General features: G+C 41.9%; 1 protein-coding gene across 1 annotated transcript in view; it reads right to left on the reverse strand.

Annotated features, from left to right (window-relative positions):
- Positions 1–1,212: 1,212 nt before the first annotated feature.
- Positions 1,213–18,985, reverse strand: part of LOC144889091 (cytoglobin-2-like) — a 61,609-nt gene continuing 43,836 nt past the window's right edge. Inside the window, exon 3 of the mRNA XM_078768950.1 lies at positions 1,213–1,369. Coding sequence (XP_078625076.1) covers positions 1,213–1,369 — 157 coding nt within the window. The remainder of the gene's footprint in view (positions 1,370–18,985) is intronic.

Genomic DNA, 18,985 nt, shown 5'->3' on the forward strand with positions numbered 1-18,985 from the left:
GTTTGTTTGTGTGTGTGTTTGTTTGTCAGTCCGCTCACTTGTACTTGCCTACAGGTCACAATTTGAAACCGATCTTCACGAAACTTCACCAAATGGTAGAGTTCGTGGTCCGACAAAATCCTATATATTTTTGAGGTCAAAAGGTCAACATAGGCCAAAACCACTTTTTCTCAAATTTCTAAAATCCTCAATTTTCATCCGATTGACTTTAAATTTGAATACGATTAACACAGCGAACGGAATTCAACCACCAACTATTTTTGAGATCAACATAGGCCAAATTCTAAAATTGTCAATTTTCATCCGATTAACTTAAACTTTGAAGACGATTTGCATATCAGGTCACTGAATTACCAATTATTTTTGAGGTCAAAAGGATGCTCTACCAAGTACAATTCTACTTTGTTCTGTTTTGCCAAGTGTCGCTCTATGAGTGATTTTACATTTGTTTGTTTGTCTGTCTGTCTGTCTGTGAAGAAGATATCTCAAAAAGTTGTGGACGGATTCGGACGAAATTTGGCAGAGAGGTAGCATATGTGACATGGACGAAATGATTAGATTTTGGTGAAGATCTGGATTCGGTTACTAGAATTTTAAAGTGATTCTTCACCATTGGGAGATAGGGCCAAAAGCTATACATAGCAGAATATCTAAAAAAGTTGTGGACGGATTTGGACGACACTTGGTGGACTGATTGGGTGTGTGACAAGGATGAATCGATTTGATTTTGGTGAAGATCTGAATACGGATTCGGATACGAGAATTATTTAATTTCACAAGTGATTCTTCACCATTGAGTGATGGGGATTAAACCGATATATAACATGATATTTAAAAAAAGTTATGGACGAGTTATGACTAAACTAGGTGGTTGAGTTTGTTAGGTGATAAGAACAAGCTGATTAGATTTTGGTTCAGGTCCGAATCCAGATCCGGCCTATCAGTGGGATACAAAACAAACTGTTCAGCTTGGCGGAGGTATGCGCTCTACCGAGTACCGTCAAGTTGCAACTGTCTTAAGCTCTGACAACCTTGTTGATTTTGACATGTGTCGACTCTGCCGTCCATACTGATTCTAACTCCGTCAGGAGTTGCTGCCGAGATGATGTCTTGTGAATGTTCTGCAGTTTGAATTTGATCCTCAAAGGTTTTTCCTTTACAATGTGTTCCCAATGCGTCATGTGTGGAATACATTTTGCAATATAGGATGGTCTATTCCTCTATGCAGCAGCTCATATCTGCTGCGAGTCTGGAGCTCAGTTTGCGTTGTTTTGGGGGTAGGCAGAACCTCTTTAGCCTTTTCTTTGTTGCAGTGCTCTGTTTCATAATGAGGTTAATTTTCACTGGATAAGGTGCAATCTTTATTACCCTCGCCAGAGGAGAGGGTATTGCATTAGAGTCTGTTTGTCTGTTTGTTACTTGCCGGAATAGATTCCGGCAAGTATGTTGGTTGGTTGGTTTGTTTGTTACTTGCCGGAAATTTTTTTCCGGCAAGTATGTTGATCTGTTCGTTTGTTACTTGCCGGAAAAATTTTCCGGCAAGTATATTGATCTGTTCGTTTGTTACTTGCCGGAAAAATTTTCCGGCAAGTATGTTGATCTGTTCGTTTGTTTGTCTGTCTGTCTGTTTGTCTGTCTGTTTGTCTGTTTGCAGCACTGCGTCTACACCGTTGCACGGAGAATCGCCAAACTTTGCACACATAATGGTCTTGCCCTCTAATATACTGTGCCCCAATGATGACGTCATCGGTGACGTGGTTCGGCCGCCATCTTGGAAAAACCGAATAAATTTGCACCTCTATATCTCCGAAAGTACTGAACAGAAAAAATTGAGACATGGCTCATTGTAAAGAACTCTCCATGGGGAATAAAATATGTAAATGATGACGTCATCAGTCACGTGGTTCGGTCGCCATCTTGGAAAAACGGCAAATCGTTGCGCCACTATATCTCCAAAAGTGCTGAACAGAAAAAATTGAGACATGGCTCATTGGAAAGAACTCTCCATGGGGAATAAAATATGTTAATGATGACGTCATATGTCACGTGGTCGGCCGCCATCTTGGAAAAACGGCAAAACTTTGCACCACTATATCTCCAAAAGTGCTGAACAGAAATAATTGAGACATGGCTCATTGTAAAGAACTCTCCATGGGGAATAAAATATGTTAATGATGACATCATAGGTCACGTGGTTCGGCTGCCATCTTGGAAAAACCGAAAAACGTAGCACCTCCATATCTCCAAAAGTGCTGAATAGAAAAAGTTGAGACATGGCTCTTTGTGAAGAACTCTCCATGGGGAATAATATATGTTAATGATGACGTCATCTATCACGTGGTTCGGACGCCATATTTGTCTTAAATGGCCGATAAAAGAGTACATTCCGGCAAGTCCTCGGTCTCTGACCGATTTTTCATTTGTCTGTCTGTCTGTTTGTCTGTCTGTTTGTCTGTTTGCAGCACTGCGTCTACACCGTTGCACGGAGAATCGCCAAACTTTGCACACATAATGGTCTTGCCCTCTAATATACTGTGCCTCAATGATGACGTCATCGGTGACGTGGTTCGGCCGCCATCTTGGAAAAACCGAATAAATTTGCACCTCTATATCTCCGAAAGTACTGAACAGAAAAAATTGAGACATGGCTCATTGGAAAGAACTCTCCATGCGGAATAAAATATGAAAATGATGACGTCATCAGTTACGTGGTTCGGTCGCCATCTTGGAAAAACGGCAAAAAGGTTGCGCCACTATATCTCCAAAAGTGCTGAACAGAAAAAATTGAGACATGGCTCATTGGAAAGAACTCTCCATGGGGAATAAAATATGTAAATGATGACGTCATCAGTCACGTGGTTCGGTCGCCATCTTGGAAAAACGGCAAAACGTTGCGCCACTATATCTCCAAAAGTGCTGAACAGAAAAAATTGAGACATGGCTCATTGGAAAGAACTCTCCATGGGGAATAAAATATGTTAATGATGCCGTCATATGTCACGTGGTCGGCCGCCATCTTGGAAAAACGGCAAAACTTTGCACCACTATATCTCCAAAAGTGCTGAACAGAAATAATTGAGACATGGCTCATTGTAAAGAACTCTCCATGGGGAATAAAATATGTTAATGATGACGTCATCAGTCACGTGGTCGGCCGCCATCTTGGAAAAACGGCAAAACTTTGCACCACAAAATCTCCAAAAGTGCTGAACAGAAAAAATTGAGACATGGCTCATTGTAAAGAACTCTCCATGGGGAATAAAATATGTTAATGATGACGCCATCGGTCACGTGGTTCGGCCGCCATCTTGGAAAAATGGGAAAACTTTGCACCACTATATCTCCAAAAGTGCAGAATGGAAAAAATTGAGACATGGCTCATTGTAAAGAACTCTCAATGGGGAATAAAATATGTTAATGATGACGTCATATGTCACGTGGTTCGGCCGCCATCTTGGAAAAACCGAAAAATTGTGCACCTCCATATCTCTGAAAGTGCTGAATAGAAAAAATTGAGACATGGCTCATTGTAAAGAACTCTCCATGGGGAATAAAATATGTTAATGATGACATCATAGGTCACGTGGTTCGGCTGCCATCTTGGAAAAACCGAAAAACGTAGCACCTCCATATCTCCAAAAGTGCTGAATAGAAAAAGTTGAGACATGGCTCTTTGTAAAGAACTCTCCATGGGGAATAATATATGTTAATGATGACGTCATCTATCACGTGCTTCGGACGCCATATTTGTCTTAAATGGCCGATAAAAGAGTACATTCCGGCAAGTCCTCGGTCTCTGACCGATTTTTCATTTGTTTGTCTGTCTGTCTGCTTGTCTGTTTGCAGCACTACGTCTACACCGTTGCACGTAGAATCGCCAAACTTGGCACACATATTGGTCTTGCCCTCTAATATACCGCGCCCAAATGATGACGTCACCAGTCACGTGGTTCGGCCGCCATCTTGGAAAAACCGAAAAATTTTGCACCCCGATATCTCAAAGTGCTGAACAGAAAAAATTGAGACATGGCTCATTGTGAAGAACTCTCCATGGGGAATAAAACATGTTAATGATGACGTCATCAGTCACGTGGTCGGCCGCCATCTTGGAAAAACGGCAAAACTTTGCACCACTATATCTCCAAAAGTGCTGAACAGAAAAAATTGAGACATGGCTCATTGTAAAGAACTCTCCATGGGGAATAAAATATGTTAATGATGACGTCATCAGTCACGTGGTCGGCCGCCATCTTGGAAAAACGGCAAAATTTTGCACCACTATATCTCCAAAAGTGCTGAACAGAAAAAATTGAGACATGGCTCATTGTAAAGAACTCTCCATGGGGAATAAAACATGTTAATGATGATGTCATATGTCACGTGGTCGGCCGCCATCTTGGAAAAACGGCAAAACTTTGCACCACTATATCTCCAAAAGTGCTGAACAGAAAAAATTGAGACATGGCTCATTGTAAAGAACTCTCCATGGGGAATAAAATATGTTAATGATGACGTCATCGGTCACGTGGTTCGGCCGCCATCTTGGGAAAAACGAAAATTTTTGCACCTCCATATCTCCGAAAGTCCTGAACAGAAAAAATTGAGACATGGCTCATTGTAAAGAACTCACCATGGGGAATAAAATATGTTAATGATGACGTCATCGTTCACGTGATTCGGCCGCCATCTTGGAAAATCCGAAAAACTTTGCACCTCCATATCTCCGAAAGTGCTGAATAGAAAAAATTGAGACATGGCTCATTGTAAAGAACTCTCCATGGGGAATAAAATATGTTAATGATGACGTCATATGTCACGTGGTCGGCCGCCATCTTGGAAAAACGGCAAAACTTTGCACCACTATATCTCCAAAAGTGCTGAACAGAAAAAATTGAGACATGGCTCATTGGAAAGAACTCTCCATGGGGAATAAAATATGTTAATGATGACGTCATATGTCACGTGGTTCGGCCGCCATCTTGGAAAAAAATTGCACCTCCATATCTCTGAAAGTGCTGAATATAAAAAATTGAGACATGGCTCATTGAAAAGAACTCTCCATGGGGAATAAAATAAGTTACTGATGACGTCATCTATCACGTGTTTCGGCCACCATATTTGTCCTAAATGGCCGATAAAAAAGTACATTCCGGCAAGTCCTCGGTCTCTGACCGATTTTTCATCTGTCTGTCTGTCTGTCTGTTTGCAGCACTGCGTCTACACCGTTGCACGTAGAATCGCCAAACTTTGCACACATATTGGTCTTGCCCTGGAATAGACTGTGCCCAATTGATGACGTCATCGGTGACGTGTTCGGCCGCCATCTTGGAAAAACCGAAAAACTTTGCACCTCTATATCTCCGAAAGTACTGAACAGAAAAAATTGAGACATGGCTCGTTGTAAAGAACTCTCCATGGGGAATAAAATACGTAAATGATGACGTCATCAGTCACGTGGTTCTGGCGCCATCTTGGAAAAACCGAAAAACGTTGCGCCACTATATCTCCAAAAGTGCTGAACAGAAAAAATTGAGACTTGGCTCATTGTAAAGAACTCTCCATGGAGAATAAAATATGTTAATGATGACGTCATATGTCACGTGGTCGGCCGCCATCTTGGAAAAACGGCAAAAAAATTTCACCACTATAACTCCAAAAGTGCTGAACAGAAAAAATTGAGACATGGCTCATTGTAAAGAACTCTCCATGGGGAATAAAATATGTTAATGATGACGTCATCAGTCACGTGGTCGGCCGCCATCTTGGAAAAACCGAAAAACTCTGCACCTCCACATCTCCAAAAGTCCTGAACAGAAAAAATTGAGGTATGGCTCATTGTAAAGAACTCTCCATGGGGAATAAAATATGTTAATGATGACGTCATCGGTCACATGGTTCGGCCGCCATATTTGTCCTAAATGGCCGATAAAAAAGTACATTCCGGCAAGTCCTCGGTCTCTGACCGATTTTTCATTTGTCTGTCTGTCTGTTTGTCTGTCTGTTTGTCTGTCTGTTTGTCTGTTTGCAGCACTGCGTCTACACCGTTGCACGGAGAATCGCCAAACTTTGCACACATAATGGTCTTGCCCTCTAATATACTGTGCCTCAATGATGACGTCATCGGTGACGTGGTTCGGCCGCCATCTTGGAAAAACCGAATAAATTTGCACCTCTATATCTCCGAAAGTACTGAACAGAAAAAATTGAGACATGGCTCATTGGAAAGAACTCTCCATGCGGAATAAAATATGTAAATGATGACGTCATCAGTCACGTGGTTCGGTCGCCATCTTGGAAAAACGGCAAAAAGGTTGCGCCACTATATCTCCAAAAGTGCTGAACAGAAAAAATTGAGACATGGCTCATTGGAAAGAACTCTCCATGGGGAATAAAATATGTAAATGATGACGTCATCAGTCACGTGGTTCGGTCGCCATCTTGGAAAAACGGCAAAACGTTGCGCCACTATATCTCCAAAAGTGCTGAACAGAAAAAATTGAGACATGGCTCATTGGAAAGAACTCTCCATGGGGAATAAAATATGTTAATGATGCCATCATATGTCACGTGGTCGGCCGCCATCTTGGAAAAACGGCAAAACTTTGCACCACTATATCTCCAAAAGTGCTGAACAGAAATAATTGAGACATGGCTCATTGTAAAGAACTCTCCATGGGGAATAAAATATGTTAATGATGACGTCATCAGTCACGTGGTCGGCCGCCATCTTGGAAAAACGGCAAAAATTTGCACCACAAAATCTCCAAAAGTGCTGAACAGAAAAAATTGAGACATGGCTCATTGTAAAGAACTCTCCATGGGGAATAAAATATGTTAATGATGACGCCATCGGTCACGTGGTTCGGCCGCCATCTTGGAAAAATGGGAAAACTTTGCACCACTATATCTCCAAAAGTGCAGAATGGAAAAAATTGCGACATGGCTCATTGTAAAGAACTCTCAATGGGGAATAAAATATGTTAATGATGACGTCATATGTCACGTGGTTCGGCCGCCATCTTGGAAAAACCGAAAAATTGTGCACCTCCATATCTCTGAAAGTGCTGAATAGAAAAAATTGAGACATGGCTCATTGTAAAGAACTCTCCATGGGGAATAAAATATGTTAATGATGACATCATAGGTCACGTGGTTCGGCTGCCATCTTGGAAAAACCGAAAAACGTAGCACCTCCATATCTCCAAAAGTGCTGAATAGAAAAAGTTGAGACATGGCTCTTTGTAAAGAACTCTCCATGGGGAATAATATATGTTAATGATGACGTCATCTATCACGTGGTTCGGACGCCATATTTGTCTTAAATGGCCGATAAAAGAGTACATTCCGGCAAGTCCTCGGTCTCTGACCGATTTTTCATCTGTCTGTTTGTCTGTCTGTCTGTTTGTGCGCAGTATTACGTCTACATTGTTGCACATAGCATCGCCATACTTTACACACATATTTGCCTTGCCCTGGAATAGACTGTGCCCAATTTTTAACTCTCCACGCCCAAGGTTAAGCTCAAGGTCACCCAAAATGTGAAAATCGTTTTTTGCTAACTAGCAACGGTACCCGCCATCACGGTCATCTCTCCAACTCACAATCCCACGAGATATGCGGAAAGGACGACCCAAAACCAATTATCTTCTTTTTGATTCGTATATAAACATCATTAAAAGTAAATAATGACCTCTGCCAAAGTTCAAACGACGTGGGTTTAATCTCTCCATGAGAGAATTCCACATAGCTATTTGGGCGGTGTATAAGCTAACAGATCGCTGTCTCCATCGATCTTGCCAAGGCTGTAACACCTATCGGCTCAAAATCCTTTTAACTGTTGACTTGGTAGTTTTTACAATGAAGGAAACACGTATCGGGAGTACGTACGACATAGTGATTGTGAATATGACAGCTCTGAGGCGTCTTTCGCTTCGCATCACAGTGACGGCGGCTGAAAGATTAAAATCTGGCTTCAAGCCCCCTCACCACCCAAAGCTTTCAACCACACATATGAACACGCTCCTCCCCCTTCATTCCCGTTCTTCAAAGCAAAGCGGTAAAAATTGTTGTATCGCCATTATATATTACTAGCAACGGTACATTCCGGCAAGTCCTCGGTCCCTGACCGATTTTTCATTTGTTACTTGCCGGAAAAGATTCCGGCAAGTATGTTGATCGGTTTGTTACTTGCCGGAAAAATTTTCCGGCAAGTATGTTGATCTGTTCGTTTGTTACTTGCCGGAAAAGATTCCGGCAAGTATGTTGATCTGTTCGTTTGTTACTTGCCGGAAAAAATTTTCCGGCAAGTATGTTGATCTGTTCGTTTGTCTGTCTGTTTGTCTGTCTGTCTGTCTGTCTGTCTGTCTGTCTGTCTGTTTGCAGCACTGCGTCTACACCGTTGCACGTAGAATCGCCAAACTTTGCACACATATTGGTCTTGCCCTGGAATAGACTGTGCCCAATTGATGACGTCATCGGTGACGTGGTTCGGCCGCCATCTTGGAAAAACCGAAAAACTTTGCACCTCTATATCTCCGAAAGTACTGAACAGAAAAAATTGAGACATGGCTCATTGTAAAGAACTCTCCATGGGGAATAAAATATGTTAATGATGACGTCATATGTCACGTGGTCGGCCGCCATCTTGGAAAAACGGCAAAAATTTTCACCACTATAACTCCAAAAGTGCTGAACAGAAAAAATTGAGACATGGCTCATTGTAAAGAACTCTCCATGGGGAATAAAATATGTTAATGATGACGTCATCAGTCACGTGGTCGGCCGCCATCTTGGAAAAACCGAAAAACTCTGCACCTCCACATCTCCAAAAGTCCTGAACAGAAAAAATTGAGGTATGGCTCATTGTAAAGAACTCTCCATGGGGAATAAAATATGTTAATGATGACGTCATGTATCACATAGTTCGGCCGCCATATTTGTTCTAAATGGCCGATAAAAAAGTACATTCCGGCAAGTCCTCGGTCTCTGATCTGTTTGTCTGTCTGTTTGTCTGTCTGTCTGTTTGCAGCACTGCGTCTACATCGTTGCACGTAGAATCGCCAAACTTTGCACACATATTGGTCTTGCCCTGGAATAGACTGTGCCCAATTGATGACGTCATCGGTGACGTGGTTCGGCCGCCATCTTGGAAAAACCGAAAAACTTTGCACCTCTATATCTCCGAAAGTACTGAACAGAAAAAATTGAGACATGGCTCATTGTAAAGAACTCTCCATGGGGAATAAAATATGTAAATGATGACGTCATCAGTCACGTGGTTCGGTCGCCATCTTGGAAAAACGGCAAAACGTTGCGCCACTATATCTCCAAAAGTGCTGAACAGAAAAAATTGAGACATGGCTCATTGTAAAGAACTCTCCATGGGGAATAAAATATGTTAATGATGACGTCATATGTCACGTGGTCGGCCGCCATCTTGGAAAAACGGCAAAACTTTGCACCACTATATCTCCAAAAGTGCTGAACAGAAAAAATTGAGACATGGCTCATTGTAAAGAACTCTCCATGGGGAATAAAATATGTTAATGATGACGTCATAGGTCACGTGGTTCGGCCGCCATCTTGGAAAAACCGAAAAACGTTGCGCCACTATATCTCCAAAAGTGCTGAACAGAAAAAATTGAGACATGGCTCATTGTAAAGAACTCTCCATGGGGAATAAAATATGTTAATGATGACGTCATATGTCACGTGGTCGGCCGCCATCTTGGAAAAACGGCAAAACTTTGCACCACTATATCTCCAAAAGTGCTGAACAGAAAAAATTGAGACATGGCTCATTGTAAAGAACTCTCCATGGGGAATAAAATATGTTAATGATGACGTCATCAGTCACGTGGTCGGCCGCCATCTTGGAAAAACGGCAAAACTTTGCACCACGAAATTTCCAAAAGTGCTGAACAGAAAAAATTGAGACATGGCTCATTGTAAAGAACTCTCCATGGGGAATAAAATATGTTAATGATGATGTCATATGTCACGTGGTCGGCCGCCATCTTGGAAAAACGGCAAAACTTTGCACCACTATATCTCCAAAAGTGCTGAACAGAAAAAATTGAGACATGGCTCATTGTAAAGAACTATGCATGGGGAATAAAATTTGTTAATGATGACGTCATATGTCACGTGGTTCGGCCGCCATCTTGGAAAAACCGAAAAACTTAGCACCTCTATGTGTCCAAAAGTGCTGAATTGAAAAAATTGAGACATGCCTCATTGTAAAGAACTCTCCATGGGGAATAAAATATGTTAATGATGACGTCATCGGTCACGTGTTTCGGCCGCCATCTTGCAAAAACCGAAAAACGTTGCACCTCCATATCTCCGGAAGTGCTGAATAGAAAAAATTGAGACATGGCTCATTGGAAAGAACTCTCCATGGGGAATAAAATATGTTAATGATGACGTCATCAGTCACGTGCTTCGGCCGCCATTTTGGAAAAAAGGCAAAACGTTTCACCACCATATCTCCAAAAGTGCGGAATAGAAAAAATTGAGACATGGCTCATTGGAAAGAACTCTCCATGGGGAATAAAATATGTTAATGATGACGTCATCGTTCACGTGTTTCGGCCGCCATCTTGGAAAAACGGCAAAACGTTGCACCACCATATCTCCAAAAGTGCTGAATAGAAAAAATTGAGACATGGCTCATTGTAAAGAACTCTCCATGGGGAATAAAATATGTTATTGATGACGTCATCGTTCACGTGTTTCGACCGCCATATTTGTCCAAAATGGCCGATAAAAAAGTACATTCCGGCAAGTCCTCGGTCTCTGACCGATTTTTCATTTGTCTGTCTGTCTGTTTGTCTGTCTGTCTGTCTGTTTGCAGCACTGCGTCTACACCGTTGAACGTAGAATCGCCAAACTTTGCACACATATTGGTCTTACCCTGGAATAGACTGTGCCCAATTGATGACGTCATCGGTGACGTGGTTCGGCCGCCATCTTGGAAAAACCGAAAAACTTTGCACCTCTATATCTCCAAAAGTGCTGAACAGAAAAAATTGAGACATGGCTCATTGTAAAGAACTCTCCATGGGGAATAAAATATGTTAATGATGACGTCATATGTCACGTGGTCGGCCGCCATCTTGGAAAAACGGCAAAACTTTGCACCACTATATCGCCAAAAGTGCTGAACAGAAAAAATTGAGACATGGCTCATTGTAAAGAACTCCACATGGGGAATAAAATATGTTAATGATGACGTCATCAGTCACGTGGTCGGCCGCCATCTTGGAAAAACGGCAAAACTTTGCACTACGAAATCTCCAAAAGTGCTGAACAGAAAAAATTGAGACATGGCTCATTGTAAAGAACTCTCCATGGGGAATAAAATATGTTAATGATGACGTCATATGTCACGTGGTCGGCCGCCATCTTGGAAAAACGGCAAAACTTTGCACCACTATATCGCCAAAAGTGCTGAACAGAAAAAATTGAGACATGGCTCATTGTAAAGAACTCCACATGGGGAATAAAATGTGTTAATGATGACGTCATCAGTCACGTGGTCGGCCGCCATCTTGGAAAAACGGCAAAACTTTGCACTACGAAATCTCCAAAAGTGCTGAACAGAAAAAATTGAGACATGGCTCATTGTAAAAAACTCTCCATGGGGAATAAAATATGTTAATGATGTCATATGTCACGTGGTCGGCCGCCATCTTGGAAAAACCGAAAAACTCTGCACCTCCACATCTCCAAAAGTCCTGAATAGAAAAAATTGAGGCATGGCTCATTGTAAAGAACTCTCCATGGGGAATAAAATATGTTAATGATGACGTCATCGGTCACGTGGTTCGGCCGCCATATTTGTCCTAAATGGCGGATAAAAAAGTACATTCCGGCAAGTCCTCGGTCTCTGACCGATTTTTCATCTGTCTGTTTGTCTGTCTGTCTGTCTGTCTGTCTGTTTGCAGCACTGCGTCTACACCGTTGCACGGAGAATCGCCAAACTTTGCACAAATATTGGTCTTGCGCTGGAATAGACTGTGCCCAATTGATGACGTCATCGGTGACGTGGTTCGGCCGCCATCTTGGAAAAACCGAAAAATTTTGCACCTCTATATCTCCGAAAGTACTGAACAGAAAAAATTGAGACATGGCTCATTGTAAAGAACTCTCCATGGGGAATAAAATATGTAAATGATGACGTCATCAGTCACGTGGTTCGGGCGCCATCTTGGAAAAACGGCAAAACGTTGCGCCACTATATCTCCAAAAGTGCTGAACAGAAAAAATTGAGACATGGCTCATTGTAAAGAACTCTCCATGGGGAATAAAATATGTTAATGATGACACCATCAGTCACGTGGTTCCGCCGCCATCTTGGAAAAACGGCAAAACGTTGCACCACTATATCTCCAAAAGTGCTGAACAGAAAAAATTGAGACATGGCTCATTGTAAAGAACTCTCCATGCAGAATAAAATATGTTAATGATGACGTCATCAGTCACGTGGTTCGGCCGCCATCTTGGAAAAACCGAAAAATTTTGCACCTCTATCTCTGAAAGTACTGAATAGAAAAAATTGAGACATGGCTCATTGTAAAGAACTCTCCATGTGGAATAAAATATGTTAATAAGACGTCATAGGTCACGTGGTTCAGCCGCCATCTTGGAAAAACCGAAAAACTTAGCACCTCCATATCTCCAAAAGTGCTGAATAGAAAGAATTGAGACATCGCTCGTTACAAAGAACTCTCCATGTGGAATAAAATATGTTAATGATGACGTCATCGGTCACGTGGTTCGGCCGCCATATTTGTCCTAAATGGCCGATAAAAAAGTACATTCCGGCAAGTCCTCGGTCTCTGACCGATTTTTCATTACTTGCCGGAAAAGATTCCGGCAAGTATGTTGATCTGTTCGTTTGTTACTTGCCGGAAAAATTTTCCGGCAAGTATGTTGATCTGTTCGTTTGTTACTTGCCGGAAATTTTTTTCCGGCAAGTATGTTGATCTGTTCGTTTGTTACTTGCCGGAAAAGATTCCGGCAAGTATGTTGATCTGTTCGTTTGTCTGTCTGGCTGTCTGTTTGCAACACTACGTCTACACCTTTGCACATAGAATCGCCAAACTTTGCAAACGTATTTGTCTTGCCCTGGAATAGACTGTGCCCAATTGATGACGTCATCGGTCACGTGCTTCAGCCGCCATCTTGGAAAAACCGAAAAACTTTGCACCTCCATATCTCCAAAAGTAATGAATAGAAAAAATTGAGACATGGCTTATTGTAAAGACCTCTCCATGGGGAATAAAATATGTCAATGATGATGTCATGGGTGCCTCCATTATGACGTCATAATTCGACAAGTACAAAACTTCATCGATCTTCATCGATCATCGAGTACAAACCGATCAAGATGAAATTTCTTGAGCATCATCAAGGAATAAATTAGTTTAGAAAACAAATAATGATGATGTCATCGGTCACGTGGTTTGGCCGTCATATTTGTCCAAAATGGCCGATAAAAAAGTGCATTCCGGCAAGTCCTCGGTCTCTGACCGATTTTTCATTTGTCTGTCTGTCTGTTTGTCTGTCTGTTTGTCTGTCTGTTTGTCTGTTTGCAGCACTGCGTCTACACCGTTGCACGGAGAATCGCCAAACTTTGCACACATAATGGTCTTGCCCTCTAATATACTGTGCCTCAATGATGACGTCATCGGTGACGTGGTTCGGCCGCCATCTTGGAAAAACCGAATAAATTTGCACCTCTATATCTCCGAAAGTACTGAACAGAAAAAATTGAGACATGGCTCATTGGAAAGAACTCTCCATGCGGAATAAAATATGTAAATGATGACGTCATCAGTCACGTGGTTCGGTCGCCATCTTGGAAAAACGGCAAAAAGGTTGCGCCACTATATCTCCAAAAGTGCTGAACAGAAAAAATTGAGACATGGCTCATTGGAAAGAACTCTCCATGGGGAATAAAATATGTAAATGATGACGTCATCAGTCACGTGGTTCGGTCGCCATCTTGGAAAAACGGCAAAACGTTGCGCCACTATATCTCCAAAAGTGCTGAACAGAAAAAATTGAGACATGGCTCATTGGAAAGAACTCTCCATGGGGAATAAAATATGTTAATGATGCCATCATATGTCACGTGGTCGGCCGCCATCTTGGAAAAACGGCAAAACTTTGCACCACTATATCTCCAAAAGTGCTGAACAGAAATAATTGAGACATGGCTCATTGTAAAGAACTCTCCATGGGGAATAAAATATGTTAATGATGACGTCATCAGTCACGTGGTCGGCCGCCATCTTGGAAAAACGGCAAAAATTTGCACCACAAAATCTCCAAAAGTGCTGAACAGAAAAAATTGAGACATGGCTCATTGTAAAGAACTCTCCATGGGGAATAAAATATGTTAATGATGACGCCATCGGTCACGTGGTTCGGCCGCCATCTTGGAAAAATGGGAAAACTTTGCACCACTATATCTCCAAAAGTGCAGAATGGAAAAAATTGCGACATGGCTCATTGTAAAGAACTCTCAATGGGGAATAAAATATGTTAATGATGACGTCATATGTCACGTGGTTCGGCCGCCATCTTGGAAAAACCGAAAAATTGTGCACCTCCATATCTCTGAAAGTGCTGAATAGAAAAAATTGAGACATGGCTCATTGTAAAGAACTCTCCATGGGGAATAAAATATGTTAATGATGACATCATAGGTCACGTGGTTCGGCTGCCATCTTGGAAAAACCGAAAAACGTAGCACCTCCATATCTCCAAAAGTGCTGAATAGAAAAAGTTGAGACATGGCTCTTTGTAAAGAACTCTCCATGGGGAATAATATATGTTAATGATGACGTCATCTATCACGTGGTTCGGACGCCATATTTGTCTTAAATGGCCGATAAAAGAGTACATTCCGGCAAGTCCTCGGTCTCTGACCGATTTTTCATTTGTCTGTTTGTTACTTGCCGGAAAAATTTTCCGGCAAGTATATTGATCTGTTCGTTTGTTTGTCTGTCTGTCTGTTTGTCTGTCTGTTTGTCTGTTTGCAGCACTGCGTCTACACCGTTGCACGGAGAATCGCCAAACTTTGCACACATAATGGTCTTGCCCTCTAATATACTGTGCCTCAATGATGACGTCATCGGTGACGTGGTTCGGCCGCCATCTTGGAAAAACCGAATAAATTTGCACCTCTATATCTCCGAAAGTACTGAACAGAAAAAATTGAGACATGGCTCATTGGAAAGAACTCTCCATGCGGAATAAAATATGAAAATGATGACGTCATCAGTTACGTGGTTCGGTCGCCATCTTGGAAAAACGGCAAAAAGGTTGCGCCACTATATCTCCAAAAGTGCTGAACAGAAAAAATTGAGACATGGCTCATTGGAAAGAACTCTCCATGGGGAATAAAATATGTAAATGATGACGTCATCAGTCACGTGGTTCGGTCGCCATCTTGGAAAAACGGCAAAACGTTGCGCCACTATATCTCCAAAAGTGCTGAACAGAAAAAATTGAGACATGGCTCATTGGAAAGAACTCTCCATGGGGAATAAAATATGTTAATGATGCCGTCATATGTCACGTGGTCGGCCGCCATCTTGGAAAAACGGCAAAACTTTGCACCACTATATCTCCAAAAGTGCTGAACAGAAATAATTGAGACATGGCTCATTGTAAAGAACTCTCCATGGGGAATAAAATATGTTAATGATGACGTCATCAGTCACGTGGTCGGCCGCCATCTTGGAAAAACGGCAAAACTTTGCACCACAAAATCTCCAAAAGTGCTGAACAGAAAAAATTGAGACATGGCTCATTGTAAAGAACTCTCCATGGGGAATAAAATATGTTAATGATGACGCCATCGGTCACGTGGTTCGGCCGCCATCTTGGAAAAATGGGAAAACTTTGCACCACTATATCTCCAAAAGTGCAGAATGGAAAAAATTGAGACATGGCTCATTGTAAAGAACTCTCAATGGGGAATAAAATATGTTAATGATGACGTCATATGTCACGTGGTTCGGCCGCCATCTTGGAAAAACCGAAAAATTGTGCACCTCCATATCTCTGAAAGTGCTGAATAGAAAAAATTGAGACATGGCTCATTGTAAAGAACTCTCCATGGGGAATAAAATATGTTAATGATGACATCATAGGTCACGTGGTTCGGCTGCCATCTTGGAAAAACCGAAAAACGTAGCACCTCCATATCTCCAAAAGTGCTGAATAGAAAAAGTTGAGACATGGCTCTTTGTAAAGAACTCTCCATGGGGAATAATATATGTTAATGATGACGTCATCTATCACGTGCTTCGGACGCCATATTTGTCTTAAATGGCCGATAAAAGAGTACATTCCGGCAAGTCCTCGGTCTCTGACCGATTTTTCATCTGTTTGTCTGTTTGTCTGTTTGTCTGTTTGCAGCACTGCGTCTACACCGTTGCACGGAGAATCGCCAAACTTTGCACACATAATGGTCTTGCCCTCTAATATACTGTGCCTCAATGATGACGTCATCGGTGACGTGGTTCGGCCGCCATCTTGGAAAAACCGAATAAATTTGCACCTCTATATCTCCGAAAGTACTGAACAGAAAAAATTGAGACATGGCTCATTGTAAAGAACTCTCCATGGGGAATAAAATATGTTAATGATGACGTCATATGTCACGTGGTCGGCCGCCATCTTGGAAAAACGGCAAAAATTTGCACCACTATATCTCCAAAAGTGCTGAACAGAAAAAATTGAGACATGGCTCATTGTAAAGAACTCTCCATGGGGCATAAAATATGTTAATGATGACGTCATCAGTCACGTGGTCGGCCGCCATCTTGGAAAAACCGAAAAACTTAGCACCTCCATATCTCCGAAAGTGCTGAATAGAAAAAATTGAGACATGGCTCATTGTAAAGAACTCTCCATGGGGAACAAAATATGTTAATGATGATGTCATCGGTCACGTGGTTCGGCCGCCATCTTGGAAAAACCGAAAAACTCTGCACCTCCACATCTCCAAAAGTCCTGAATAGAAAAAATTGAGGTATGGCTCATTGTAAAGAACTCTCCATGGGGAATAAAATATGTTAATTATGACGTCATCGGTCACGTGGTTCGGCCGCCCTATTTGTCCTAAATGGCCGATAAAAAAGTACATTCCGGCAAGTCCTCGGTCTCTGACCGATTTTTCATCTGTTTGTCTGTTTGTCTGTTTGTCTGTTTGCAGCACTACGTCTACACCGTTGCACGTAGAATCGCCAAACTTTGCACACGTATTTGTCTTGCCCTCTAATATATTGTGCCCAATTGATGACGTCATCGGTGACGTGGTTCGGCCGCCATCTTGGAAAAACCAAAAAACGTTGCACCTCTATATCTCCGAAAGTACTGAACAGAAAAAATTGAGACATGGCTCATTGTAAAGAACTCTCCATGCGGAATAAAATATGTAAATGATGACGTCATCAGTCACGTGGTTCGGTCGCCATCTTGGAAAAACGGCAAAACGTTGCGCCACGATATCTCCAAAAGTGCTGAACAGAAAAAATTGAGACATGGCTCATTGTAAAGAACTCTCCATGGGGAATAAAATATGTTAATGATGACGTCATATGTCACGTGGTCGGCCGCCATCTTGGAAAAACGGCAAAACTTTGCACCACTATATCGCCAAAAGTGCTGAACAGAAAAAATTGAGACATGGCTCATTGTAAAGAACTCCACATGGGGAATAAAATATGTTAATGATGACGTCATCAGTCACGTGGTCGGCCGCCATCTTTGAAAAACGGCAAAACTTTGCACTACGAAATCTCCAAAAGTGCTGAACAGAAAAAATTGAGACATGGCTCATTGTAAAAAACTCTCCATGGGGAATAAAATATGTTAATGATGTCATATGTCACGTGGTCGGCCGCCATCTTGGAAAAACGGCAAAACTTTGCACCACTATATCTCCAAAAGTGCTGAACAGAAAAAATTGAGACATGGCTCATTGTAAAGACCTCTCCATGGGGAATAAAATATGTTAATGATGATGCCATCGGTCATGTGGTTCGGCCGCCATCTTGGAAAAACGGCAAAAACTTTGCACCACTATATCTCCAAAAGTGCAGAATGGAAAAAATTGAGACATGGCTCATTGTAAAGACCTCTCCATGGGGAATAAAATTTGTTAATGATGACATCATATGTCACGTGGTTCGGCCGCCATCTTGGAAAAACCGAAACCTCCACATCTCCGAAAGTGCTGAATAGAAAAAATTGAGACATGGCTCATTGAAAAGAACTCTCCATGGGGAATAAAATATGTTAATGATGACGTCATCGGTCACGTGGTTCGGCCGCCATATTTGTCCTAAATGGCCAATAAAAAAGTACATTCCGGCAAGTCCTCGGTCTCTGACCGATTTTTCATTACTTGCCGGAAAAATTTTCCGGCAAGTATATTGATCTGTTCGTTTGTTACTTGCCGGAAAAATTTTCCGGCAAGTATGTTGATCTGTTCGTTTGTTTGTCTGTCTGTCTGTTTGTCTGTCTGTTTGTCTGTCTGTTTGTCTGTTTGCAGCACTGCGTCTACACCGTTGCACGGAGAATCGCCAAACTTTGCACACATAATGGTCTTGCCCTCTAATATACTGTGCCTCAATGATGACGTCATCAGTGACGTGGTTCGGCCGCCATCTTGGATAAACCGAATAAATTTGCACCTCTATATCTCCGAAAGTACTGAACAGAAAAAATTGAGACATGGCTCATTGTAAAGAACTCTCCATGGGGAATAAAATATGTTAATGATGACGTCATATGTCACGTGGTCGGCCGCCATCTTGGAAAAACGGCAAAAATTTGCACCACTATATCTCCAAAAGTGCTGAACAGAAAAAATTGAGACATGGCTCATTGTAAAGAACTCTCCATGGGGAATAAAATATGTAAATGATGACGTCATCAGTCACGTGGTTCGGTCGCCATC

Source organism: Myxine glutinosa, unplaced genomic scaffold, assembly GCF_964187855.1.
Source record: "Myxine glutinosa unplaced genomic scaffold, kmMyxGlut1.1 SCAFFOLD_752, whole genome shotgun sequence".
Lineage (NCBI taxonomy): Eukaryota > Metazoa > Chordata > Myxini > Myxiniformes > Myxinidae > Myxine > Myxine glutinosa.